We start from the raw sequence: 27906 nt of genomic DNA, 5'->3' as shown, positions 1-27906 counted from the left end.
AATGTGAGGGGAACACAGATGGGAACAATCCTTCACACCCTCTGCTTCTCTCTAAATTGAGAGAAGTGGGGTGCCGGCGATTGGATAAAGGGGAGTAAGTGACCAGCAGATGGAGAACAGTCAGAGGCGTGGAATAATGAAAAGGAGAGCAGGGAGGGGAGAAAGTTTTTCTTTTCTTTTTTTTTTTAATAAAGTGTTTCTCAGGGGCCCCTCCGCTCCTGAGCACACAGAGAAAGCAGAGGCAAGGAGGACCAGTCTCCCTGATCAGGTGAGGAGTGTGTGTCTGTGGCTTTAAGGAGAAGAATGAAGGTAATGATGGTAGAATTGTGTTTTGTGTTTCTGCTTAACTACAGAACAGTGGAAGAAGTTTCAACCTAAAATTTATTCAAACTTTTAGATCTTGGTTGGTTTTGATCAGCAGGTTCTCCAGGCTCACTGGAGGTCTTGAACACTTGAGCGCTTTTAATTTGGGCTTTTGCTCCATTTTGATGTAATTTGGTTTTCAACTTTTCTATTGGGATGTTCAATCATGACCCATTGATCCTTCAGGCAGATAAAGGGATAAAACAGTGTTGTGCTACAAGATTACAGACAACTAAGCAACAACTTTTAATTGGATTTTTTCACACTTTCTTGCTAAATGTGTTCCAGTTTCTTTTACTGAGTCTGCAAATAACAACAATGATAACGGTTTGTCACAGAAAATAATTCATAAGCACCAACCAGCTGATTCATAAAGAGCTGGTTTTCATCTGCAGTAATCAACTGAGAGATGAGGCGTCTCTTAAATCCTGCCTTGTCTTTTTGATTTTATTTTATTCTGTTTCTTAAAGAAATGACTTTCAGACTCAGTTCACCTGAATTAGATGGGTATTAGATGACCGTGTACTTTTTCTTTTGTCCTCCACTTTGACTTTTCTCTTTGTGTCTGTATCAAACTTTTAAGCAGAGTTAGAAGAAAATGATGCACATGCACATTAAGGATGTGGTCTTTCAAAGACTTAGAGGCAGAATCATTTGTCTTTATCTGGTTTACCAAACTGGCTAAAAATGTTTATTAAGTATGTGTGTTTAGGGGTACTTATGTATGTGTGTGTGTGTGTGTGTGTGTGTGTGTGTGTGTGTGTGTGTGTGTGTGTGTGTGTGTGTGTGTGTGCGCGTGTGTGTGTGTGCGTGTGTGCGTGTGTGTGTGTGTGTGTGTGTGTGTGTGTGTGTGTGTACATGCAGTTTGATCTGTTCTTTGTGCATTCTGTTTTCTGACACTGAGCGTTCTTGTACCACAGGATACTGATCTCAGAGACTTTTGTGCCGAGTTAATCAAGGTACTTTTTAAAAATTTATGAAATAAATGCACAAAACACACACAGTCAAACATAAACACACTTAGACAGTTAGCAGCTTAAGTGTACTAGATAATATTTGTAAAATGTGACCATATGAATATAAAAAGATTTGATTTTAACCAACTTTCAATTCAAGCTTTGTACAAAATACATACAAAAACCACATAACTTTCAAAAAACAGAACCTGGAACTTTTACATATTTTCCTCATAGGATCCTAGTCCTCCAAAAATGTGCCTCCCTGTGGACACACATGTCTAAAAACAAAGGCAACGCCTCTGATTGATAATTCAACCCCAGCAGGAGAGCCATAGAAGCTTTTCAGCAGAAAAATATTCTTGAAAAATATCAAAAACTATAAACATGCCTGTAAAAATCACAGGTTTTCGTAACATACAAAATCCGGCACTGACAAAACTTCTCTTACTTTTAATTAATTATTCTGTACAATGTAACTTAAAAATATATACCATGAAGAAGAAGATTGTTTTGGGGATTTTTTAAAGCCAGAAGCCAGAAGTTACATCAGTGTGTGCATCCTATGGCTAACACTTTGTGAATAAATCTTTTGATCTATCTATTTTAGTATGTCAAACATTCTCAAAAGCAATGAAGTTGTGATGGTCTCTCTTCAGATGACCCCACATATTTTCTGTCACTTTGAATAGGCCATTCCTGCACTTGAATTTTCTTGGAGTGAGGCTAGTCTTATTCTAATTTTTGATGTGTGCTTGGACTTTCAGTGATGGTGAAAATTAAAATTCCTTCTTTTTTTTATTTCTGAAAGTTTTGAATCAGAGTTGTATGAATGAAATGAACTAATTGTGCCAAACAATATTTAGAACTATTCATTACTTCATCCACCTTGACATTTATTTTATCTAACAAAAAAATGGAACCCTAAAGCATGATTCTGCCAGCAATATGTTTCACATGTGGAACACAACCAGCAATGACCAGAAATGCCTGCAGCTCCTTCAGTGCTGCTGCTGCTTTGCTCCCTTTCTGTCCTGTTTCTGCTTCTTTTCTTTTTTTTCTCTGATCCTGATTGATTCCTTTGTAGAATAACATCTTCTAAATACTTTGTAACCTCTCTGCAGGATTTAGCTAGCAGATACAAATGAACAAAATTGATAAATAAAATAAAATAATGTTCAGGGATATGTACACTTTATCTTATGTTGGTCAAATTCAGTGTAATTGACAACAGGAGTGAACTCAAGATGCTGTTCAGCAAAGTTTTAGTTTGAGACTGTGCCAGCTTATATGACCAGGGTTGTTTCACCTTTTTTAGTTTTTAAACTTTCCCTCAAACACTTTTTAGTTGAATGACACTGATATGTGACACATTAAAGTTGGAAAAATCTTTGGTTTAATTTCTTTACATCCTGAAAACATTGTGTTTCAACAGCGTATGCCAGTGGCTTTCTTTTTCTTTCTTTCTTTTTGATATTTTTATCATTAGCAATCTCTTTTTTAATAAAATCTCCATCAATTAGTGCAGCGTGAAGGAACTTTCTCTGAATACTTTCTCTCCATTTCTGTCTCAGGCAACTGTGAAGGCTTTTGTGCTTTGTGAAAATGCGTCTGGAGACTGTAATCCTCCTGTCTGCCCTGCTTCCACTTTGTCTCTCTCATGGATGGGACCCTCTAGCCTGGCTGTTTCACCGCCACAGCCAAACACAACAGGTTGGCTTCCTGCGGGCAGATACAGTGGGAGGGGCGTGTCCTGATGAGTGCGACTGCCCGCCAACATTCCCCATAGCCATGTACTGTGATGGACGGGGCCTGACTGCTATTCCATCCATTCCCTCCCGCATCAAGTACCTGTACCTCCAAAACAACGCCATCTCAGCTGTGCCTGACTCAGCTCTGGTCAACGCAACAAATCTAGTGTGGCTCATGTTGCATCACAATCAGTTGACGTCTGATGCTATTGGAAAGGAGGTAACGTAATGCGATCACAAAACTACGCACAGATGTGTGCTTGTGCGAGGCTAAATGCAATGATGCCGGTCTGAGAGGCAGACAGATGGCCCGCAGATGTCTGCCGGCCTGTCGTTTGACTTTTGTTCTTGTCTATGTTAGAGAAGTTAAGTGATTCTTTATCCTATCAAACCTTGAATCAATTTGTTCTCTCAAAGGAAGAGAGAATGGATTGACTAAAATAAGTTCTGATTGGATTTTAGTATTTTAACAAATAAATATGTAAAAAAGTGTTATGTGCATTATACTTCATTCCCTTTTTCTCTGACATATTGTAGTGATATTAATGAATGGACAAGGAAAAAGGTCCAGAGTTAAATTCAACTGAGAATCTGTAATAAGACTTTAAGATTGCTGCTCATATATTGTACATGATCTTTGTGAGTTTGAACTATTTTGTCATAAAAAACGCTATTAGTGAAGGAAACCACATAAAGTCCATTCTGTAGCTTTCAGGCTTCAGGTTTACAAGCCACAGGGAAAACAGTAAACGAACATCCTGCCGTGGGGGGAGTGCTTTTCTTCATCACATAGGTTCACCTTTCAGCTGAACCGTAGCCTTAAACATGCTGCCAGGACTACAAAGAAATGTTTTAGATATTGACCCAGTCAAGGTCAACAACTAATTCCTATTGATTATATGCACCAAGACCAAAGGAGATTATGTTCAGGCACTTTCTCTTCAGAGGGACTAAGGTTGATTTATTTTGCAATGATCAATATGCAAGCATAACAATAGATGAGCAAAGCTAATGGGATCACATCCCAAAACACTTGGACCTTTAGATTCACTTGAGAGTTGAATATGAATGCATGTCATGCATTTCTGATTTATAATTGTAAAACATGCATCTCAGTCCATCACATAGAATCGCAATAAAGTAAATTAAACAATGAGGTTGCAATGAGACAAAATGTGCTAAATTCAAGGGGTGTGAATACTTTTGTAAGACACTTTATTTAGTTTATATTTTGCAACAGCCAGTTGAACAGTAAAACAAATATTCAAAATACTCATCTTTTTGTGCTAAATGACTAATTAGATGCTCAGCAGCTACCAAAGATGTAAAATTATTACTTGTTGTTTGAAGACGCACGTTTCTTCGACTGCTAAGAAAAAACTAAATTACATCAGGTTACTTGACAGCCTCCTGAAGTGGTCTCTGCTGGCAGGATCTCAGATTGGAAAGACCAAGTTCTCCTCTCTCTAATAAGATGAGCAGTGACTGCTTGACTCAACCAAATAGCCCTTTAACAACATAACAAATACAAAGAACATGTGAAGGAAAATAGCAGGTACAACTGTTAATTTTACATGCCATTATTGCAAACATGCTTTTTCATTTTAGGTATTTTTAAAGCTGGTAGGACTGGAGCGTTTGTTTCTACACCACAATAACTTGACCAGCATTCCACCAAACCTTCCTCGCTCGCTGCGGGACTTAAGGATTGACCACAACAGGATTGAAAAGGCATTGCTTCACTTTACCTATATTCCCAAACATCCATTTTGTTGTTCACTTTTGCGTGCTTTGGTTGTATATCATGACAAACAAATTGGCTTTGATAATTTCACTCTTGTCTAGGTAATCCCAACAGACCTTGAAGGAATGGATAACCTCACTATCCTGCATCTTCATGACAATGCTGTTACAGACATGACTACATCACTGAAGGCTCTAAAATCCCTCACACTACTTGACATCAGCAACAACAAGCTAATAAAGGTATTTAGACAACTAAAAGTTTGAGTAAAAATAAACAAAATTTTGTTGTTTTTTTTCAAGCATGAATCTGAACAAAAAAAGATCAAGTGTGGGGTTCTTCAGGACGAGATTTCTGGACCTCTTTTGTTCAGTGTCTACATGCTTCCCCTTGCTCAATTTTTATCAGAGTACTACAATATATCCTAGCATTTCTATTTTGATAACATACATCTTCATATGTCTGTGATAGAAGATTGCCAAAGTCCCTTCCAGTTACACAATTTGTATGTGGGTGGGATCAGTGAGAGGACAGTTTCTCATTCATTTTAAGGTAGAAAACAAAAATTCTTGAGATTATAGTATCAAAATGATGACAGAGATGCTGTTCATTATTTAAGACTAATTAATAAGTAAAGCAAAGGGAGCAGTTAAATCAGACACTGCAGAGGACCGATCACAGGACCAATAATAGAAAATAACACAAACTGCCAAGACAAATCAAGCTCAAAACAAAACATCTCTCACTTCCATTTCCTGTTTCAAAATAAAAGTTATCTCTGCTATTTTGAATAGTTCATTTCAATTAATTCAAAATAGAATTAGCTATCTAAACTTATTTTCCTAAGTCTTATAATGTTTATGAATTTGTAATTAAATGAAATCTTTGTTACAGTTTGTTAACCTAAACATGTTACAACAATTAGCACACTAAGCTAGCTCCCATAAAGCTGACCAAAAGAGCGGCTTTCCCACATCCACATTCTTCCTGGGTTAGGGTTTTTTATAATTTACATTTTTACTATTTTTACTTGGCATATGTTACTATTTATGTTAGTCTGTAATGTACATTTTTTAAACTGTTTTTCGTTTTCTCCTACAAAGGACTTTGAATTGTGCCCGAATGACGTTGTGCAAATAAACCTTCTCTTTTCTGCTTCAGGTCCCAGATGCTCTTCCTGAACATTTGCACCAGTTCTACATGGAGTTTAACTCCATTGACTCGCTGCCCGAGGATTTCCTGGGGGGATTAGCTCAGCTGCAGTATATAAGGATGTCTCACAATCTGCTGAAAGACAAAGGCATCCCATCCAACACCTTCAATGTAACCGGACTGGTGGAGCTGGACCTGAGCTACAACAAACTGGAGAGAATCCCTACTGTCAGCACCACACTGCACCATCTCTACCTGCAAGCCAATCAGATCAAAGGTAAGTGGCCTTTCAGGCATATTGTGAGGAAATTACTCCACTCACAGGGATATTTTACAAGTCACTGTCCTGTCATTGCAGAGTTCTCCCTGGGAAGTTTCTGCTCCGTTGTGGACGTGACAAATTTCTCCAGACTGCAGACGCTGCGACTGGATGGGAACGAGATCAGTCAGGAGGACATCCCGTCAGAGTCTGCTCTCTGTCTGCGTTGGGCTTCCAGCATCCAGATCTAACCATGTGCATTAGACCACTGTTCGAGAATTGCCAAACCCAAATCAGTGCAGGCTCAGTGACATATTGTGATATTATCGCACACACCGCTGTGATTGTTGTACAAATGTGAAATTTAAGAGATGTTTCTTCAGTATTACGCTGCATCAAAGGTCAGAAAATATTGATATACATAACAGTCACTTGATCATGATTACATGTTGTACTCAAAATCAGTTTAGGAGCTTTAATATAATGTGTATTATATGATATGTCTGTGACTATGATCCTTTTTTGTTGTGAGGATCATTTATAGCCTTATATTTGCCTTTAATTTCAATTTTTCTTTATGCGTCTTCTCCTATAGTTCTCTCTGTTTTACTCTGTTTTCCTCTGTTATCTCTGATACATAATATAAAATCCTGCTCAAAATCTTAAGACTGCAAAAACATTATAAGCATTCAAATTTCATGCTCATTGATCATATACAGGATTTAAGTAAAATGTAAAACACAAAGAAGAAAAGGGGGGAAAAAACTAATACAGTGGGAAAAATGCAGGTATTATGACTGAAGTTCACTACTATTTACATCTAAAACAGAGTTTAGTGTCATAAAATGACACTTAACTCTGTTAACTTTAAAACTTGCTGATCACTTATTCAAGTGTTGTTCACTTCACAAATGCATTTTAGACATGCTTGATGTCAGTACTTCCAGTATGGCTGGTGGTGAAATTATATACGTCAATGTTTTTTCTGTAAGTCTCTCCTGCTACAGTATATATTCAGCAGGATTACACACACACACACACACACACACACACACACACACACACACACACACATATATATATGTATATATATATACAGGGCCGCAACTACATATTTTTGAGGTGGATGCGAACATCATCATTGTAGGCTAGCTTAAGCTAACCTGAATATTTACAACTCTCTTGTTGATATACGGACATTTCTTACCTTCTGTCTTTCAACCACTTTGAAAAGCTTTTCTTCGTCTCTCCAACATCTTTATCCTTCCCCCTCTTCCGTTTTCTGTTTTGGGCCCCGGAGTTTTTTCTGCGCCCCATCTATAGCTCCCTGTTGTCGAGGCATTACTACAAATTTAAAAGAAAACAAAACGCGCCTCAGCCGCTGCCCAAGCTGCCTGTATGGGAGGGGGGCGCCTAATCAGTGCTGTTCCTCTGTTATTGATCATTTCATACACAAACAGCTGTTAAGTACATAAAATGCTGACTATATAAAAAATAAATTCCCCACATCGTTTTTGCGCCCCCTCTAGTGCAGCGCCCCTATGCGTTGCATACACTGCATAGCCACCTTTTGCGCCACTGACTGTGGAATAAACTTCACACTGGACTTCAAGCACGGTCGATTCTGTGCCTCCACACTTTTCCTTTAGGTTCTGGGACCTTAATTCCCAAATTAAAGTCAAAATGTATTTTCATCTTTAAAGGCAACTGGGCAACTTTATATCCCAAGTATGACGCTCATGATGTTGTCAGATTACTTTACGACTAAGAGTCGTGGCTATTATTAGCCCTTTCATGCATAGTGGTCACTACAGTGGACAGCTATCTAAAAGCCATTTTCTTGTGCTTCCTGTGGATTTTTATGTTATAAATGCACACAGACCACTGAAGTGGACACTAATGCATCATAAAATATACCATCAACTACTGGCCATCAGCTGCAAATGCAAGAAATTATTTTTGTTAAATACAATATGGCCGACAGACAAAAAAGCATGAGAACCGACCAGGTCCCTCCTTCTACTGTAGACGAGTCTTGCAAGTAAAAAAAATATTGTTACATCAGATAACCCCTAAGGAACAATACTACTGATGTATTTTTCAAATAACTGTGTATTTGGACAAAATTACAATTGATCACATAAAAAAATATATACATTTTAACAAAAACAATTCCTACCTTTTAAATGCCTTAAGAAAAAAATTTTAAAAAATGGAAAAAAAATTTGAGACAAAGGATCATAATTTATGCATGAAAGGGTTAGACTTAATAATAGCCACCTGCAAGTTGTCGGGAGGTTCGGCGTGCAAGCCAGCATGTGGAGGGGTTTAAATAAATTAGAAGATTGTCTAAAAGTTTTATTTGAATACTTGAGTTAGAAAAAGTAAACTCATTTATATATTTGATTTATGTAATATGTTATTTTTATTATCTTGACAATTATGCAGAAAAATGTTGAAGGGTTCGCCACAAAGCTCTATATGCAAGCGTGTTAATGGAAAGTTGAGTGGAAGAAAGAAAGTGTGGTAGGACAATGTGCACATCTGTCTAGGACAATCACAGTTTTGTCAGGATTGTGAAACGAAGCCCAATAAAGAATTTGGGAGAGATTCAGAAGGTGTAGACAACCACTGGAGTCTCAAGAGACATACAAAGTTAAATTCAATTTGAATTCAAGAATACATTATTGATCCTAAAACTAAGTAAAATATGGTTAAATATCATGTTATTCAAGGTTCTTCAAATGGTTGTTAGGAAGGATCTCTTGTAGCAGTCTGCATTACAGCAAACTTGATGAAGCCTCTGACTGAAGACTCTTAGTCGCAAAGTAATCTGACAACATCATGAGCGTCATACTTGGATATAAAGTTGCCCAGTTGCCTTTATAGATGAAAATACAGTTTGACTTTAATTTGGGAATTAAGGTCCCAGAACCTAAAGGAAAAGTGTGGAGGCACAGAATCGACCGTGCTTGAAGTCCAGTGTGAAGTTTATTCCACAGTCAGAGAGGATTTGGACAGCAACGCCATCCGCTGTTCATGTCCACTTTGTTTTTATCAAATATAAAGTCAGCAAAGCATCAACCAGGAAATTTACTGCACTGCTGTCAGCTTAGTCCACTTTATAATTCAACCAGGTCAAATTCATCCAAACCAGTTTTTCTCTGGTTTGGTCTAAATTCATTTTAAATCAATTCAATTCATTTGAACAAAAAATACTTAGATTCAGATCCAGTCACAATTTTAGTTCATCACTGTTACAAACTGATTAGTGGATATAAATTAAGCCCATCTGATTGTTGATTAACCAACAATTTCTACATCTAAAGCACGGGGCGACTGTGGTGGAGAACAACTCCCTTTCAACAGGAAGGAACAGCAGTATGAGCGTTGTGACTGTACTGTGATCGGCTGAGGGTTGAGAGGACAGAGCAGACAGAAGCACAGGTCCAGGATTACAGTCAGAGCCGTAGGCGTAGGAACCGGGGAGAACTGGAGGGACATTATAGTACCCTAGACCGTTACTTGGTCTCTGACACTAACGACAATAAACGCAGGTAATATACTTGAAAACAAGGTAAAAACATTGTTCGTTAGAATGGATGAAAAATGTTACTTAAATATCACATTTTTACAAGAAAAATGTCTAGCATAAGCTAAAGCTAATGTTAGCCACAAAGTTTAAAGGAAGTAAAACTCACCTTCGTATCTGTGTATAACGAGGCGAACATGTTAAAACCTTTCTCCAGCTTATTGTCGGGGCTTCGGATAGATGTTCATCATTAATTGTTACCTTGGACAAGCCCTGCAGACGCCCAGTGTAAAGAGCCTTTTTCAATAGATCGGAAAAGATTGAGCCGCTTTGCCCCGAACGCGGAAGCTGAGGTGCAAAGAGCCCAACAGTTCAGAGTTTCTCATAAATCCTCTATTGTCACTATTTAAATATCATATTCATTGTTCCAGGTAGGGGAAGCCATGCTTTGCTGCATTTTACAATGAACTTAAGTTTTATATCCACACTATCAAAGACAGAAAATAGCTATTAAAACAATTGAACTCTGTACTGCTTTGAATGAACAGTTGGGAACCGAAGCCCCGTAGCTTTTTCTTCATCTTGAATATATTTATCTGTATTTGTTTTTGTTCTGGAGGCAGAACAAATGTTTCACTCTGTCGTTGTACAGTGTGTCTGTGAATAAAGTTTTAAAAAAAAACATCCCCCCTCCCCCACACCCAACAGACTTCTTGTGGCTTTGATGTCATAGTGATGTCACTCATCCTGTCTATGACATCACTGGCGGCTGCCTTTGTATTGCCAGATTCCACAGAGAAATTCATTTGCAGTCTGAACCAGAGAGCAAAGATGGAAGAGGATAATTTTGTGTTGACAAAAATAAACAATTTAGAGAAGAACCGCAGCAAGCTGCAGGAGGAGAACCAAGAGCTTCAGAAAACCATAGAAAGTCTGAAGACTAAACTAGAGAGACTTAACAGAACGGACAAGACAATCAACTGGCATGAGGAAAATTGCTTACTACTAAAATCAAATGCATTTTACAAGAAACAAATCAGAAAAATTAATCTGGACCTGGAGGAAGAAAATGCAACTATACACCAGCTGAGATGTGATAATGAAGCCAAATTAAGAATAACACTTAAACTGGAAGAGGACCGGAAAAAACTGAGAAACACTGCAGCGGACAAATTAAGAGCAAAAACAGAAAAACTCGAGTGGCTAGAGAGAGAAAATGAAGAATTAAATAAAGAGATTGTATCGCTGAAGATTAAAAATGACAGAATCGAATCCAGACTGGCGGAAAAAAGCAAAGATGTCCAGCAAAGGGAAGAACCAGTCAGGGAAAATATCCAGGAAGAGGAACTTTCAGTATGTCAGAAAGTAGGGAGAATTTTTATGCAGATGTACGATTCAACGGTGGCGTATTGGGTGCCACCCTGGGTTTTTTTTTAACAGAAAAGGATATTTTGGGTTGCTGGAAACAGGATGTTTGTGGGATAGTGATGCGTTTAAATTAATTACAAATATAAATACTCTTGTTTGCTTTTGGAATTTGTGCCTAGTGAGAGATGCTTGCAGGAAGACATCTAAACGGGTCAAACTGGAAGCTGACACCAGATGGTCTGCAGCAAGAGTGATGACTGACGGATGATTAAGGGTCGAAGTTTATGGACCAGAAACAGAGGAACTGTCCTTTTCCTTTTAAGAAGGAAAAGGATGAGGAAACTTTAAACAGTTAAAGTTTCATAGGAAGAAAAATAATGATGAAAACTACTAGCTCATGGTTTGCAGGAATTAATAAACTGAGTAGTAGGTTTGGTAAGTAGGCATATGTGGTGATTTAGAAATAAGGAGAAAGGCAAGGAGCAAGTGACACCTCCTTGTTCTGTGGGTTCATCAGTTCCTGCATCGTTTCTACAGAAGGAAATAAACAAGAACTCTGAATTTTGCATTCTACATTACAGCAGCTTGCAGGTGCAACACACCTGTGACTCAAGAGAACAGAAGAAGCAGCTGCTATGTGATTAACTCAAGATAACCAAATCCAGGGGTCTCAAACTCCAGGCCTCGAGGGCCGCAGTCCTGCAGTTTTTAGATGTGCCACAGGTACAAAACACTGGATTGAAATGACTTGATGACCTCCTCCTTGTGTAGATCAGTTCTCCACAGCCTTAATGACCTAATTATTCTGTTCAGGTGTGAAGCAGCAGAGGCACATCTAAAAGTTGCAGGACTGCGGCCCTCGAGGACTGGAGTTTGAGACCCCTGAATAGGCTCTGTAACTAGGACCGCCCTAAGGAAATAAAAAGAAAGTCTCTGGGAGGAGCTGTTTTAGAGCGGGTAGATTGTAACTAAAGCACGCTGCTGTCCGTTCTCCTTGCAAGTAAATCTAAAACTCACTTGTCTCTCTATTCTTTTTCAGTTTGAGGTCTACTTAGGTAGATGAACCTGACATTAATTTGGTCCTTCCAAGCCGGATCCCAGGATCCTGAAGGATTCCAGCGGGTGAGACCGAATCCAGAAGGACCGTGCGCACGGCTAAACTCTTCAGAATGAGTTTAGATCTTTTTCCGGGACTGGTATTTGGTTTACCAGCTGGAATCTGACGCTTGACGGGACTCCGTTTACTGAGAGTAAATTGTCTTTTAAAAGAAAAGCGTGAATGAGTTGATGGCGTTCGCGTTAAAAGAAATCCTGTGTAAGAAACGCTGTGAATCCTGGGCTCTAACAGCTGAAACTAAACGGCTTTAACTTTATGCTGTTGTGGTGATAATTGGATGGCGGAGTCCAGCGAGCAGCCGCTTAAATCCGTCTTAAAAGTTTCATTCCGTAAAAAACAGGGCGGCGGAGTCCTGCGTGAAGACGCTTCAGCTCCGGAACTGAAGTGTGATTGGAGGTATAAACACCTTTAGGTATTTTATCTCATTTAAAGTAGCGGGTTTGGAAGGAGCAAACCAATTGAGGATGCAGAGGCAAGAATCCTCCACTCGTAAGAGTCCAAGAAAGGATTACCACAATTGGTATTTTTAATTGTTATCCACTATAAAAAAGAAACCAGTTTTTAGAACAGCCTAGGTGTTGACAAACTGGTCTAAATTGTTTAATATGGGTAAAAATAGTAGGAAGTGGAGAGAAGTGTTTCAATATGTGTTCGTTTAATTTCTTTTATAAATGAATTCATTTAAATTGTCCGGAATGGTAGAAAAATAACTGCAGTACTGGAGAATACACAGCAGATGGCGGCATAGCAACCATTGAACGAATTACTGCTTTATATTTCAACAGTAAATGTAAATCAAAAGATTAACAGCAGTGAAAATATTGGGAGTGTGTTGAAGGGCAGGACCCTGATAAAATACAAAATATCTGAATAAATGGATAGTAAAGTACAGGTTAAAAGGTTAATTAAATACTAAAATAGAACTAAAGGATAAAATAAAAAACTAAAGAAAGAGCCAAGAAATTAAGGAAACAGAAGATTGTGATAACAGTGTGTTGGCAAATAAATAGATGACTAAATGAAACACTAACTAAATGAGTACAGGAATAAGTAGATGAATATAATAAATAAAAACATATCTGAAAACTGGAACAAAAGTCATAAAGGAAAACAAGTAACAGACAGGAATGTGAAACACAAGAAAGGGGAATATGAAAGTTTTTTTAAGAAGGAAAAGGATGAGGAAACTTTAAACAGTTAAAGTTTCATAGAAAGAAAAATAATGATGAAAACTACAGGAATTAATAAACTGAGTAGTTTGGTAAGTAGGCATATGTGGTGATTTAGAAATAAGGAGAAAGGCAAGGAGCAAGTGAGTCAAAGTAAGAGAATGGAAAGATGATTTGAACAAATATCAAATTAAAATGATCGTTGTGTTCAAGTTGCTCTCATAGCAGTTTGGAAAAACTTAATAACTGGAAATAGAAAATAGATCTTATAGAGAAACAGCTAAAATGCTTTGCATGGTCCAAAGGATGTTTATAAAAATCTGAGTAATAATTATGTAGAATTATAAGAATTAAAATATTAGATAAGAATGTTAATTTTTCTTTGCGCAGATTAAAAAACAACAAGCTGCAGCTGATTCTGGACATCTTAACATTCTTTTAATAATGAACAAAACTTTATTAAGATAGAGAAATATTAAATCTACAGGACTTACTTTTAATTGATTCAGTGAAACTGAAACTAACTCTCTTATTAAATAGTAATTGATCAAACAGAGGAACACATAGCCTTCATGGATTTCAAATGCACCATTAGCTCTGCTCCTAAAACCTTTATTTTTATTGCCAATATAAAACAAAAACAAATGTTTGCAGTCCACTTTAAAGAATCCAAAACAGATTACAGTTTCTCTGGCTACAAGATCAATGTACCAATGGGCTCTTTGCACCTGCTGCGCTGACGTCACATCCTCATTCATCCGACACATTATCAGAGTCAAACTGTGTTTGCTGCAGCCAGGGCCGCAACTACATATTTTTGAGGTGGATGCGAACATCATCATTGTAGGCTAGCTTAAGCTAACCTGAATATTTACAACTCTCTTGTTGATACACGGACATTTCTTACCTTCTGTCTTTCAACCACTTTGAAAAGCTTTTCTTCGTCTCTCCAACATCTTTATCCTTCCCCCTCTTCCGTTTTCTGTTTTGGGCCCCGGAGTTTTTTCTGCGCCCCATCTTTAGCTCCCTGTTGTTGAGGCATTACTACAAATTTAAAAGAAAACAAAACGCGCCTCAGCCGCTGCCCAAGCTGCCTGTATGGGAGGGGGGCGCCTAATCAGTGCTGTTCCTCTGTTATTGATCATTTCATACACAAACAGCTGTTAAGTACATAAAATGCTGACTATATAAAAAATAAATTCCCCACATCGTTTTTGTGCCCCCTCTAGTGCAGCGCCCCTATGCGTTGCATACACTGCATAGCCACCTTTTGCGCCACTGTATATATATATATATATATATATATATATATATATATATATATATATATATATATATATATATATATATATATATATATATATATAAAAAGAGAGAGAGAGAGAGAGAGAGATAGATAGATAGATAGATAGATAGATAGATAGATAGATAGATAGATAGATAGATAGATAGATAGATAGATAGATAGATAGATAGATAGATAGATAGATAGATAGATAGATAGATAGATAGATAGATAGATAGATAGATAGATAGATAGATTTCTCTATATTTTGAGATCCTTTCAGAAAGATTTTATGCTTGAGGGCCGCCTGTCACTTTAAATCAAAATAAGCGGTAGTTGGCCACGCCCCCAATTCAACGTTCACATTCGCACTTGAGGATGGCTATAACTAGACGCGCTACTATATAACCATACATTTTGAAGTGATGCAAGTAGTTTCTGAAAGGTAAGTCAATAACAAAACACTTGCCTTTCTTACCACCCACTGTGCTTTGCATACAGCGGCAAAACCAACTGATAAATAGTGCTGGAGCTCCGCTTGGTTAGGTAAGGGGCTGGGAGTTGCTAGGTAACGGCGCAGGGCCGTTGATTTTAAGCTACAATCAACGGCAGATAACACAGATAGTTTTGTAATCAGACCCAAATCAGCTTTTATTTTGCTGATAAACTGTCTAAGTAAGTTATGTATGGTCCTATCTTTATTTTGTATTTTGACATTTCTTTAGTTTCGCATTATTTTTTGCCTAAAACCGTCTCAGAGCGGCCCCTTTCCTCTAACGGTCCCAGCAGTTGAATTATCCAATTTGTTTCAAACCTTCAGGTTTTTCTCACTAAGCCCCGCAACCATCTCACTCAGACACACAACCGACTTGGGAGTTGGAAGAGTTAGCGTGGCCGCAGCAACAAGTGATGATGGCCTCCAAATGTGTGATTTATTTGTTTATTCACAATGTGGACACAGAGCGGAATGGGTCTCCTTTACTCTGACTATTGGCGAAGGTTTGCTGCAGGATGAACAAGGACTGTGAGACAGACTGCAGTGCTTGGGAAACGGGATCTCTGGCTGTTTACTCAGGACATAGGAAGCTCCTGGTTGTTCTTAACAAGGTTAAAGAGGTTTTTGAACGGCTTTTCAGACACCAAAAATAACTTATTGCCAAAAATAGCAGTTTCTTTTTTTTTTAAGAGCTTGGGCTGTGACAATAGCAATAACAGCTACTTATTCTATCTTTATTAGGTAACTGCATGGATCTGACTGCATGTCACAGCAATCGTAGCCCCACAAACATAAATGCTGCTCTTGAAAAACATTCACATGTACAGTTTTTTAGGACACCAGTCACATAAAGGAGTGTAATTTATATCACTAATCTGCACACAGTAGTTGCATTTAATCATATTTTCAAATTAATTGATTTTTATTGATACTCATTGACTGGAGAAAATATTAAAACTCACAATCCTGACACAGATAGGATTGATAGGAAATTCCAATCATACTTAATTGGAATTTATGATCACAACAATAAATCAAAATTTTTATCATGATAAGTAATTTATCACGATACATGGTAAACAATACAATAAGTACCGACGCCTAATTGAGACCCAACTGGAACTATAAAACATGTGAATTTTGCATAGACCCTCTTTATCAAATTTCATTTGTTATGTGCAATTATACAGCATAATCTGCATTTGAATTCAGCCCTTTTTACTCTGATGTATCTGAATACAATCCAGTGAAGGGAGTGGACATATTGCCCGTGAAAACTGGTCGAACAAGCGTGACTATGTCCTCTCCATGATCGGCTATGCTGTTGGACTGGGAAATATCTGGAGGTTTCCCTACCTGACCTACAAGAATGGAGGGGGTACATTAGTATTCTCAGATAAATTATCCAATCCACCAGGGCTCCTTTTCAGTCTTGTTATTAATTATGCTATCATTTTTTTTATTGTGTGCCATTGTCATATAGGGGCCTTTCTCATCCCATACTTCACAATGCTTCTGGTGACTGGTCTTCCCCTTTTCTTCCTTGAAAGTTCCTTCGGTCAGTTCTGCAGTCAGGGTCCGATCAATGTTTGGAGAGCAGTGCCGATCCTGCAGGGTGAGATTAGAAAAAAAGCATGTATCATTCATTTCAGGGAGATGAAAGATAGATGTGGATAATGGTCAATGCTGTATCCATAAATGAATGCTGTCTCATATTTGAAGAGACCCGCTGTTAGTGAACAGCTCTATTAAGCAACAATTAACTTCAGCCCAGCTCTGGTTGTACGCTGGCTTCTTTAAGACTTTGATCATGCAAATTCTCCTTTAGCTGGTGAAAGAACATGAAGAGCACTGTAACAAGTACAATTTAAGTAAAATATAGATATTTTATCAGCCATTAGACAAGTCATTCACCATTCAAAAATTTGCTGCAGTCTGTGAAAACAAGTCAATTATACATGTAAATACTGATATGTAATGAAACACTTTGATGGGCTGCACAGCTTAGTACTTCAGCCACGTAGCAATAAGGTCCTGGGTTTGAATCCTTGCTTTTGAAATACTGTACACTGATAAAACTAATGAAATGTTTATGTTTTATGGGCTTTCATCATTTTATAGTTTATATTCTCGCCTGTCTTTCCAGGTGTCGGCATAGGGATGGTGATTGTGACTCTCTTAATAGCTATTTACTACAACGTCATCATTGGCTACAGCCTGTACTACATGTTTGCGTCCATGCAGAGCCCTCTTCCATGGACCAACTGCCCAAATACCACTGTCACTACCTGCAGTGAAACGCCTTTAGGTGCTTATTTAAAATGTCATAGTTGCATCTGCGGTTTGGAAGGAGGTGCCATTTCTCTGAGATTTTAAACCCTTTAGGAACATTATAAGATGTCAAACGGTTGCATTGTGACAGATGACACAATCCAATCAAAACACGTTTGATCCATTCACTAACTGTTTATCTTTTTTTAGTGTATTGTAATATCAATGGTACTTTGACGGAAATGGTCCAGACTTGTAATCCAGCCAACAAAGTCAAGATGGATGTCCAGAGCCCAAGCGAGTACTACTGGGAGTAAGAGCTACACATTTCTAATGAGCATACTAAAATTGACCCTACTGCGTTCAGGTCTACAACAATGTAGACCTGAACATATGCTAGCATGCTAAAGTTGTCTCTCTTGTCATGTTTAGCAATGTGGCTCTGCAGAGATCCAGTGGCCTGGAGGAAACAGGACCAGTAGTTTGGCACCTTGCTCTTTGCCTGTTGTTGAGCACCCTCCTTGCAGGTGCATCTCTGATCAAAGGCATCAAGTCATCAGGAAAAGTATGTCCTCATATCTACAGCAAATGGAGAAGCTTGTCCATAATTTGAAGTGGAAAATCAAAAGTTCTGTAATATTTGACTAAAGAAGAACTCTTGCACAATGCAGAATGCAGTTCTCCAAAGAAGTTTAGGTTCACTCAAGGGAGCAAATTTCATGTTAATTTTATTTTTTTTAATGATTAATTTGAACTTATCTTTGTCTAGGGTGGAATAACTACCTAATGTAACTTTCCATACAACTTTAATGATTTTCAAAGAAGTTTGAATGTATTATTTAATCCAATTAATTAAAAAAACACCTTATTAATTCCAGAAGAAAAATAAATGTTGCAACTAGTTTTATACAGTTACATTCAAAAAGTTGTTGTAGATGCTACTGACTGTGGGCAGGTAAGATCTCCTGTAGCCGTCTGTAGTGCAGCAACGCGGAAGAAGCTTCTGACTGAAGACACTGACTTCAATCCAACTTTGATCACTGTAGAACATAAAAACTCAATGCAGAAGGACTGCAGACTGAGATTAAAACCCATCACCTACTTGTTGCAAGGCAAAAGTACTAAGCACTACTTCACTGTGCTGCCAAATATTTCCACACCACCCAGTTAACATTTGGTTATACTGTATATCCCTTAACAACAGAGGGTATGGACTCAACCTTAGATAAAGGGTGCAGAGTTCATACATCTCAAGAGGGAGAATAAACTACAGCTGCTGCCCCAATGTGTTGACAGGAATCAGTTATGGTGAATCAGGTGTCTGATAACAATGAATCCTGGGTAAATCTGACACGTCTTACTAAACGTATCATCTGACCCCAGGAATGAGCTAGAGATTGATGCAGGGAGAGAGATGTCTGGGTTTCCCTTACAGACCTCTGCAACATGGATGGATGGAATTAATAAACAAAGAGATTTCAAGTTAATTCTGAGCAACATACCTTCAGTTTATGTTTTCATCCTTTCTGTTGTTTCTCTGTTGTCCAATGTCTGGCATCAAACATGTGTGAAGACATTTCATGTACATTTTAAGACTATATTTAGCCTCTGATTTCAAACTCATCTTCTTTCTCTAAAGGTTGTGTATTTCACGGCCACATTTCCTTATGTGGTGATTTTTATCCTGCTGATCAGAGGTGTGACACTAGAGGGAGCTAGTGAGGGGATTGAGTTCTACATTGGCTCACAGTCCAATTTGACAAAGCTGTCTGATGCCCAGGTGGGTGTCCAATCATCCAATGTCTGTCTCAGCATGTAACACTAGCTTATACTTTTCAGCTGCATTGTGTGTGTATGTGTTGTAGGTGTGGAAAGATGCAGCAACCCAAATCTTCTATTCCCTCTCTATTGGCTTGGGAGGACTCATGGCCCTCTCTTCCTATAATGAGTTCCACAACAATGTGTTCACAGACACATTAGTTGTGTCTATTACTAATGCTGGTAGGAGCCCAGATTGAGGCACTATTTGGTAAAGACATTTTTAAATGGCTCCAATTTGTGACGTGTTTTCTTGTCTTTAAAGCAACTAGTATCTTTGCTGGCTTTGCAATCTTCTCCATAATGGGTCATATGGCTCACGTCTATAAATTACCAGTTACGGAAGTGGTAAAGGAAGGTCAGACATTCAAAGTGATTGGCCAACCCTGAGGTCTTGTGTATGAGACTATCAGCATTGATGCCATTGTGTTATTCTGCAGGATTTGGCTTGGCATTCATTGCCTATCCAGGAGCTCTCACTAAGCTTCCCATCTCACCACTGTGGTCCGTTTTGTTCTTCTTCATGACTTTGATTGTCGGTCTGGACTCTCTGTTTGCAGAAATAGGTTAGACCTTTAACTCAGACTTAACCTGTTGGATTTTCATTTTCTAAAGCCTTTCCTTTTGTCCATAGAGGTGATATTAACCTCCCTGCAGGATGCTTATCCCAAAGTCTTAAAATCCAGGCGACCCTTACTGACAATAGCAACATGTTCATTCCTCTACCTTCTGGGCCTGCCGTGCGTCACAAGAGTAAGTTTGTCTCACTGAAGCTTTCTGTTGTCTATTTTAAAACCTGGCAATGCGTTCTATCTGTTCCTTTAAATTAAAGGCTGGAATCTACTGGGTGACACTCATCGACTCGTTTGTTGCCACCTGGGTTGTGCTGTTTTTGGTTCTCTTAGAGATCGTTGGTGTTTCCTATTTATACGGTAAACGTGACCTCCAAAGATCTGTGCACACATTTATGAAAGCGAGAGACTCCCTCAAACCCCAGTCTGGGTGTGTTTTTTTTGTTTTGTTTTGTTTTTTTACATTCAACAGGAGTGAACCGTTTCATAGACGACATCGAAATGATGATTGGAAAAAAATCCCCCCGCTTCTGGCTGTGGTGGAAGGCATGTTGGCTCTTTTTCACCCCCTTCATCTTACTGGTAAAAAAACAAAAATAGAACTTATACATTGTTTCTGCTTCTTCTAATTATCATGTTTAAGTGTAACAACGTATAAAAGAACAGTTTAAATGGATTAATAATGAAAAACCTAGACTTAGGTCAACTTTTGTGCACCTAATATTTGGATGTCAATTTTTCACAGCCACTGTAATTTTGATCAACATTTATCTGAAGATGCAGATAAAGATACAGAAGATCCCAGCATTTTCTTTCTCTATAAAGTCCTACTTCATTGTTGTTTAGGTTATCTTGGTATGGTCTCTATGGACCTTTGCACCCCCGACATATGGAGATATACACTTCCCATCCTGGGGGTTGTCTCTGGGATGGTGCATGCTTGTTTTTGTCTTGATGTGGCTCCCTATTGGTGCCGTCTATCATCTGACAAAAGCTAAAGGAAGCCTCTTAAATGTAAGTAAGCGTGTCATAATTTGAAGTCGTATGTGTACTATTTTTCTGCATTTTCATAATTTCAAATATGTTGATATCTGCAGCGACTGACATCGGTGTGTGCCCCATCGGAGGACTGGCGTCCCTACCTGGAAAGGCACCGAAAAGAGAGCCACCCAAAAGATCAAGGTGTCCACAGAGCAAACAATCCCAATGAGGCTGACGACAACTCTGACTACCGGCTTTGATGTGTCTGCTGTTCTGTTTATCTGTTCATCTGAGTATTTGTGGCATCTTTCGCAATCTATAGAAATGTTTTAAAATAGATCAAAAAAATGTTTTAACATGTTTACTTTTTATTTAAATGCATTGTGGGACCAAATAGTGTTTGTAATCTAAACTTAAACTTACTTGTAGCATTGTAAAAAAAAAAATCTGATTATTTTGAATGTATGTTTTGTTTATTTTATTTTATCTAACAAGGTGATAATTTGCCATTGTCTCATTGTGATGATCTTGATCAGCAACATTGTATTGTCATGTGGATAAATGTACATGAAGCCTAAATAACAACCAAAGTTTTGCAGACAAAAAAAAAAGTAGATAAGTCAAAACATACTTGACCACACTATTTTCACTCCATAGTGGGCGTGAGGAATTATACACTACTTTGTCCTGGCGTCTCAAATAAAATCCCTGTAAAAGTTTGTGAATAATATGCAAAAATGTGGAAAAGAGTTATTTTTTAGGACTGAGGCTTAAATCCATTTATAGCGACTTAGGTGACCCTCCTTGGTTCTCATCTGACATACAATTTGGTTTTATTATTCCATCTAGATCTGCAGAGGAGAAAAAGAAAGTTTTTGTTTTCTTTCTTAACCTCTTCTGAGCGGTCAGATAACCATTGCAGGGTCTTTTTTAAGGCCTTTGTATCTGCCACCTAATTACCAGAGTGAGAATACACCTCACTGCTGGCTGCTCTACTCACAAACACACACTCTGCTCTGCTAGGTTTCCTAATAACAACAACATCCTTCCCAGGTTAAACACAAGTTTAGCTGCATCAGATATGAGACAAGTTTACTATATGATCCAATGTCACCTTCTGTTTATATACGTAATTCTTTGGAGTTTTTTATGTATTACACTAATATGTTTGTTATCTAATAACTTTGTTGTTTACATGTGATTGACTGTGCATGTTATTTTGAAATTTCAATTAATCTACCGATTTTTGTAAATGAGTGTTTCATTTGTACCATTAATGTTTAAGATGTCAATAAAAAGCCAACATCAGATGCCTTTATCAAACTCTGATATAAAACAATTCCCTGTGTTTGTTCCACATTTTATGTTGTTTTGTTTCCCAGAAAGATTTAATGTGTCTCAATGAGCTTCATGATCCTGTCCACTAAGGTCTGAATCAGCTGTGGACATCAGCGATTGCATCATGTGTTGGTCTGTGAAGAAAAGGGAAATACAAGATTGATGTTCATGTTTGACATTGAAAGTCACACCATGGCTACAACATAAATGAAACTCTACATGTGAGATTGTATGATAGACATAAAGTTTTTTATGTTATATATATATATATTAATGATATTTTAAATACACACATTTATCCTATTTATTTGGCTTAATTATCAATGTGCTCCAAAGTCTACAGAAATTAGATGGCACATAAAAAGAAATGTACACAAGAAGAAAAAAAAGTAGTTTCCTATTGTATTCTTCTACCACCACAAGAACATCTTTTAGTAAAACTGCATTGCCACTTAGAGTTAAAATTGTGGCTCACTTATGGCTTCCTAACTTGAACACGTAACATTTATTGATTGTTTTGAACTGCTGTTCTCCATTTTTAGGGGTAAACGGCTTTCCAAATCACACAACCAGTGCACAGTGGATCTTTAAGAACTTTGTTTTTATATGGATGCAATGTTTTGCTAAATACTGATAAGGAATTTTACTCAGGCACAAAAGAAACACTTTGAGGCTCATGCCCAAGTAAAATCTCTATCCATGTGTCCTTTTGTAACCAGAGTTACTCCCATCTCTATTCTTTAGCTAAATCTGCAGGCTTTCTGATTTAGCACTAGGAACTAAAAAGACCATGGAAGAAAGTGAATGTAGTGTTTGGTCAACCATGGTTGTCTCATTTGAGAAGATGTGGGGGAAGCTAACAATTGGGGTGAAGGCAAGGAGACCTTGGTAGCAAGCAAAAGACCTGGTCAGCAATTACAGGCAGGGTTTGATCATTTAACAGCAATAAATAATTCTTTACAAAACAATTCGTAAATACTAGAAGATTTTATTTCTTCAAAATGTACTTTTACAAAATTTGTCATCTGTTGAGGAGTGCTATAAAGATACAAACCATTTTCTATGAGTAGTAAAATATGTTTTTATGGCTGCATCGCCACATCTGACCACCAGATAGAGCTGAAAAGTCACGTGGAGTCCAATTATATTTTATATAAGATATTCCTTAACGACAGATTTCCATTAAACCCAAACCAAAAGATTTTATATTAACTCTGTGAAATGGTCAGAATATCTGTGTGAGCTGCATGCAGAACAGCTCTCTTTATATAAAAGAAAGAAAAAAATTTAATCTTGCTCCTTTTTTTTTGTCTTTTGTTCCCAAAATGAAATTACAGTGAACCTATTAAACCTCAAATCAGATTCTTCTTCTTTCTTTCTCTCCATGTGCAGGGAAGCAGCAGGCAGTGAGACATAGACCCCTGTTTGAACTGTATGTTATAAATCAAACGAATCCAGATTAATTTTGTTGTTTTTAAGTTTCTCAGAATGTAGAAAAAGCCACTAAAATCATTTTAGTCTCTTGAATTGTGACAGATGCGTATTTTTTCTGAAGGAAACAGAAATGCGCAAAAGTGAAATGTTGTTTTTTAATCTGAATGTGGATGTTGTGGGTGAAGAAAAGCCTGAGCCGAGGTTCAGTTCTGTTTTCCATCTCCGTCCCTCTCCTCTCTGTCCGCCTTCATCCGCCTCCCTCCCCTCCACCTTCCCACTCACCCAGATAAGTCAGGCTTCTCAACAGCCTGTTGCTATTAGATACCGCTGAGCTTGTCACCATGGCAGCAAATGCTCCATCATCCTCCCCCTATACCCCCCCTTTATTTTACTGATGCACACTCTCACGTACACAGACTCCCCCGTCCACGCATGCCGTTATAGGTGGGTGTGATGTGGTGGGAGGAGGGTTGTCCTTGGGTTGTTCAGTCTTCTCAGGTCCGGCGTGGAGGTGGGGTGTGGGGGTGCACCCACCTGTGAACAGAATCCAAATGCCCTGACAGGAGGGGAGACATGCTCTGCCACACATCAACACGTATCCCTCATGGACACTGAGACATGTGTGTAGGTGTTCATGTGCAAGCCGGTCCTCCAAAGTACTCTTTAGTGAGATAACGCTAGTTTTGCATGCATGGGAAATAAAAAAAAACAATTTGTGGCTTTAACACTGCAACAACAGAATGCAACAATTACTCATAATCTGTAAATATGAGACTCAAATCAACGCCTCTGTTCACACGCTGAACATCACTTGTTGTGCTGACATGAAGAGATTGAAACAACAGACGTGACTTGAATGTTCACGTACTGTGCAGATGTCCCAGGAAGCTGACGTCAGATGAAAAGAAAACACACAGAGAGGGAGAAAAGGTGAGACGGGGGGAAGGAGAAGAAGAAGAAGGAAGAGAGAGAGAGGGATGGGGATGAGGGGGAGAAGCGGGGACAGTCAAAGCTGATTCTCTTTTGCCAGTGAAAGCAACAAACCCCCCCGTGTTGCCATGGCGACCTGCTCTCGCTATCCTCTCTTCAGCGAGCTACCACTTATCCTTGCTGCCTTTCAGTCAGCAGGGCATGTGGGTGTGTGTGCTTTTGTGTGTTGGCTCTTGAATGAATCAGGCAAATGAAAGGGAGAGCATTTAGAGAGCCAAGTTTGCAGTTTCTTTAATTTAAGTTATCTAACCTCTTTCTTTCCCCTTTCCTCTTCCTTTTGTTTCATTAATGAAAAACTTAATAAGCTTGTTTTGTTTTGCCCCATTATTGTTACAAGGCGTTTTGAAGTAGATCAGTTTTCTGTTCATGTAAAAAAACAAAACATTTGAGGCAAAGACAGAACATACAATCTGTTTAAGAGAATAGAGGTGCACTTAAAAGAGTGAATAAGACTGAAAACCCTTGTAAAAGCTGTCATTTCTATACATGCAAATGTACTGGGAACACGTTGTATAATATGTTAAAACAAAACAAATATATCAAATTTGCCAACACACCAAAGAACATAGAACAAAACTTAATATTTACAAGCTAACATTTGCTGCTCAAAATAAATAATTTGCAAAGATATAGTGCATTTTATTCTATTGAGGATGTTTTTCTTCAATTTAATTTTTTACTACTTACTCCTCACTCTGCAGTTGTTTTCTGTTTGTGTCCTTATTTCTTGAAAAGAAAGATTTATTGCTTTTTTTTTTACTGTTTGTGCCTGTATTTGTCACACAGTTTTGCTGCTTGCAGGAGGGATTTCCCCACTCAGGGACCAATAAGAGTTATTCTGTTCTATTCCAAGTGAAAAAAATGTTGAAGGTTTAGTTTTTCCTTAGAATCACTGAACTAGCAGCGTAAGTGACTGAACACAAAAACCTTAAAACAGCTGAGACACAGCAACAGGTGACCACACCTGGCGCTGCGACTGTCAGCTAAAAACAGGCCTGCAGAACACAACTGCCACTAGCTTGTGCTAACCAGTTAGCAGATAAAAGGTTAGCGATATTTTACGTGAACAAACTTGTCTCTAGTTTTGGTGTGAACTGAAGTAGAAAACTGAACCCTTTGGTATTAATATAATTTTACAGCATCATTTTTCCATCTTTACATTTCATATTTCATGTTGTGGGAAAAGTTCAGTGAAGTCTGATTATGTGAAAATGGCAGTGATTAAAGATAACTTTCCTTTTGGTCTTCTTTTGGCCCAATATTTGGTTAAAACTACCCAAATAAAATACCTAAATATATAATCCAGGCTTTTATATAAGTAATGAACTCCCACCTTCACTTTCTTATAGCGTTGTACATTATTTTCAACAAGACTGCAGAGGTGCATACCATAGCTCACACATCGATTCTGTTTGTTTTCACACTGTGAAGAAACTTAAAAATGTATCAGTGACTCAACATCGGCACTCAGCAGTCGGCTTTTTTCATTTCAAGTTTAATGAATAACCTCAGAGTGTAAGTGTTTGACAGCTGCCTGCAAAGTCTTTCAAAGTACTTAATGGATGTCAGTATTTTTTTCAACTTTGAAAAGCGGATGTTACTGATTTCAAAATCGAAGGTAAACATGGCACAAATAAACACATCTTCTGAATTTCACAGTGCTGATAAAAATAAATTGCTTTCTTGACCAATCAACAGTATACACTGCCATGTTTCTTTTGCTGCAGAGAGGCAATGTTGCTGCAACTGATGACTTCAATCAGGGAAAGCTGTTTTGCCTCTTCAAAGTCACTGACATTTACAAACGATCCAAATCTTATGAACAAGTCTTTACTTAACTTCTTACTCTGGACAAAGAACTTGAACCTCAGCTTGAATCAGAGCCATTCTTTGTTTTGTGCGAATTTTCTTGCTTATACTGCTTTCCACATATTGCAACAACTACTAATTTAATTTAATTAAAATTAATTCAATGCATCAGCAAATAAACACAATAAAAGGTCGTATGATTGTGCAGTGAACACGCTCAGTACTCACCGTCTGTTTCCATTCACATTGAACCCGGTTCAGCTGGAGGTTTTCCTTGATGGAAAGAAGTCATTCCTTCCCACTGTCACCACATGCTTACACTTTGACAGCATTGTATTATAACTAACATCAAATTTAACATGTGGAGTTGAATTTCAATCTGACTGGATTAAACTGAATAAATATTTCTGCATATAAATTAGAATATACTTTAATATACTTTAAATTAATTTGTTTGTCTCGTAAAGCGAAATAACATTTGTTGTAAATCCACTTTAGATGGAAACATTTAAAAAGCAATTGTGAATCATTATTAAATAAAATTAAATTAAATTGTACTAATCTGTGTTGAGTTTAATTTAATTAAAATATGTTAAGTTAAGTGATATATTTGGGGAAATTTAGGCAAGCAGATACTTTTGTAACCGTTTCCTGATGCAGATCAGCAAATATCTGCCTCACTTTAATAACATGTTCTCTAGTCTTACCCATTCTGAAGAGGACCTCCGAAAAACAGGCTTCTGTTTCATATCTCAATTAAACCCCAAAGAATGACTAAATTATGAATAGCCAGTTAAAGTTTGCAGATACTCTGATCAATCCTAAAATAAGTAAACATTTAAATTTCTCATCTTGAAACTATTAAAGGTTTGACTAACTGTGACAAAAATGATTCAGTAAAAAAAACTAATTTCTTTTTACTTCTTAATATAAATTTTCTTAACCACTGAATAAATCTGCTTCAACTAAAGGTTTGTGCTTCAACTAAAGTAAAAGTCTGGAGTGTCTATAAATCTGGAGAATGCTGTAGATCTCCAAGGCTTATTCTCCTTGAGCTGAAAACAGACCGTCACCGACTCAAGAACCGCCGCTATTATTTAACAAACTGCCTTGCTCTTTTATGACATTTTGGCCAGATGCATGGTTAAAAATGAGGCACTTTAAACTAATTGATTGTGTACTCTGCCTGATTAATAACATGCCGTTACCACCCTTGCCAACATCTATTAGTACAACCTGCTTTTTGCTATTGAGTGTCCCAGAAGGCTGTTTCTTGTTCCAGATGCAGCTGACATTACCGCTCCTGTCAGACAGTTTCTATGGTATCTTTATTTAAACAAGCCTTTGTTCCTCACTGTCACTTTATGAATGTATAGTTTCATACCTGCTTACATTCATGTGTTAAAACATAGCATTTTTCTAATTAAAAGTCAAATTTTTAAACATGCATTAGCTGAAATTAGTTTTGATCATTTCTACAGTGACCTGCAGATGTTTTCAA

The 27906-nt window shown here is 37.8% G+C and overlaps 2 protein-coding genes across 3 annotated transcripts; both read left to right on the top strand.

Moving 5' to 3' along the window:
* The first annotated feature begins 170 nt into the window (after positions 1 to 170).
* On the top strand, positions 171 to 7298 carry LOC102218621 (fibromodulin-like). Of its 2 annotated transcripts, XM_023324603.1 has the most exons (7): positions 177 to 268; positions 1284 to 1322; positions 2894 to 3290; positions 4679 to 4801; positions 4916 to 5056; positions 5976 to 6243; positions 6325 to 7298. In XM_023324603.1, the coding sequence occupies exons 3-7, from the start codon at positions 2925 to 2927 to the stop codon at positions 6474 to 6476; spliced, it is 1050 nt and encodes a 349-aa protein (XP_023180371.1). In that variant the 5' UTR covers positions 177 to 268; positions 1284 to 1322; positions 2894 to 2924; the 3' UTR covers positions 6477 to 7298. The 2 variants fall into 2 exon arrangements, with proteins under 2 accessions (XP_005804337.1, XP_023180371.1); XM_005804280.2 differs by lacking the exon at positions 1284 to 1322 and having other exon boundaries at positions 171 to 268.
* Positions 7299 to 15061: 7763 nt separating this feature from the next.
* On the top strand, positions 15062 to 22065 carry slc6a14 (solute carrier family 6 member 14). Its single transcript, XM_023325435.1, has 15 exons — positions 15062 to 15141; positions 16440 to 16570; positions 16676 to 16807; positions 17339 to 17500; positions 17674 to 17776; positions 17896 to 18028; positions 19103 to 19243; positions 19329 to 19464; positions 19547 to 19639; positions 19722 to 19847; positions 19916 to 20034; positions 20114 to 20213; positions 20326 to 20435; positions 20700 to 20867; positions 20951 to 22065. The coding sequence occupies exons 1-15, from the start codon at positions 15122 to 15124 to the stop codon at positions 21092 to 21094; spliced, it is 1818 nt and encodes a 605-aa protein (XP_023181203.1). The 5' UTR covers positions 15062 to 15121; the 3' UTR covers positions 21095 to 22065.
* The last annotated feature ends 5841 nt before the right edge of the window (positions 22066 to 27906 follow it).

Source organism: Xiphophorus maculatus, chromosome 20 (assembly GCF_002775205.1).
Source record: "Xiphophorus maculatus strain JP 163 A chromosome 20, X_maculatus-5.0-male, whole genome shotgun sequence".
Classification (NCBI taxonomy): Eukaryota; Metazoa; Chordata; class Actinopteri; order Cyprinodontiformes; family Poeciliidae; genus Xiphophorus; species Xiphophorus maculatus.
The sequence above is the reverse complement of the archived record's forward strand: the minus strand, read 5'-3'. Positions and strand labels throughout refer to the sequence as shown.

Coding starts and splice junctions, on each gene's coding strand:
- LOC102218621 (XM_005804280.2), top strand. CDS start 2,925: ATGCGTCTGGAGACTGTAATCCTCCTGTCTGCCCTGCTTCCACTTTGT. Junction 4,802..4,915: donor ACCACAACAGGATTGAAAAG/GCATTGCTTCAC, acceptor ACTCTTGTCTAG/GTAATCCCAACAGACCTTGA. Junction 6,244..6,324: donor GCAAGCCAATCAGATCAAAG/GTAAGTGGCCTT, acceptor CTGTCATTGCAG/AGTTCTCCCTGGGAAGTTTC.
- slc6a14 (XM_023325435.1), top strand. CDS start 15,122: ATGCAAGTAGTTTCTGAAAG. Junction 19,640..19,721: donor TACGGAAGTGGTAAAGGAAG/GTCAGACATTCA, acceptor GTTATTCTGCAG/GATTTGGCTTGGCATTCATT. Junction 20,868..20,950: donor CTAAAGGAAGCCTCTTAAAT/GTAAGTAAGCGT, acceptor TGATATCTGCAG/CGACTGACATCGGTGTGTGC.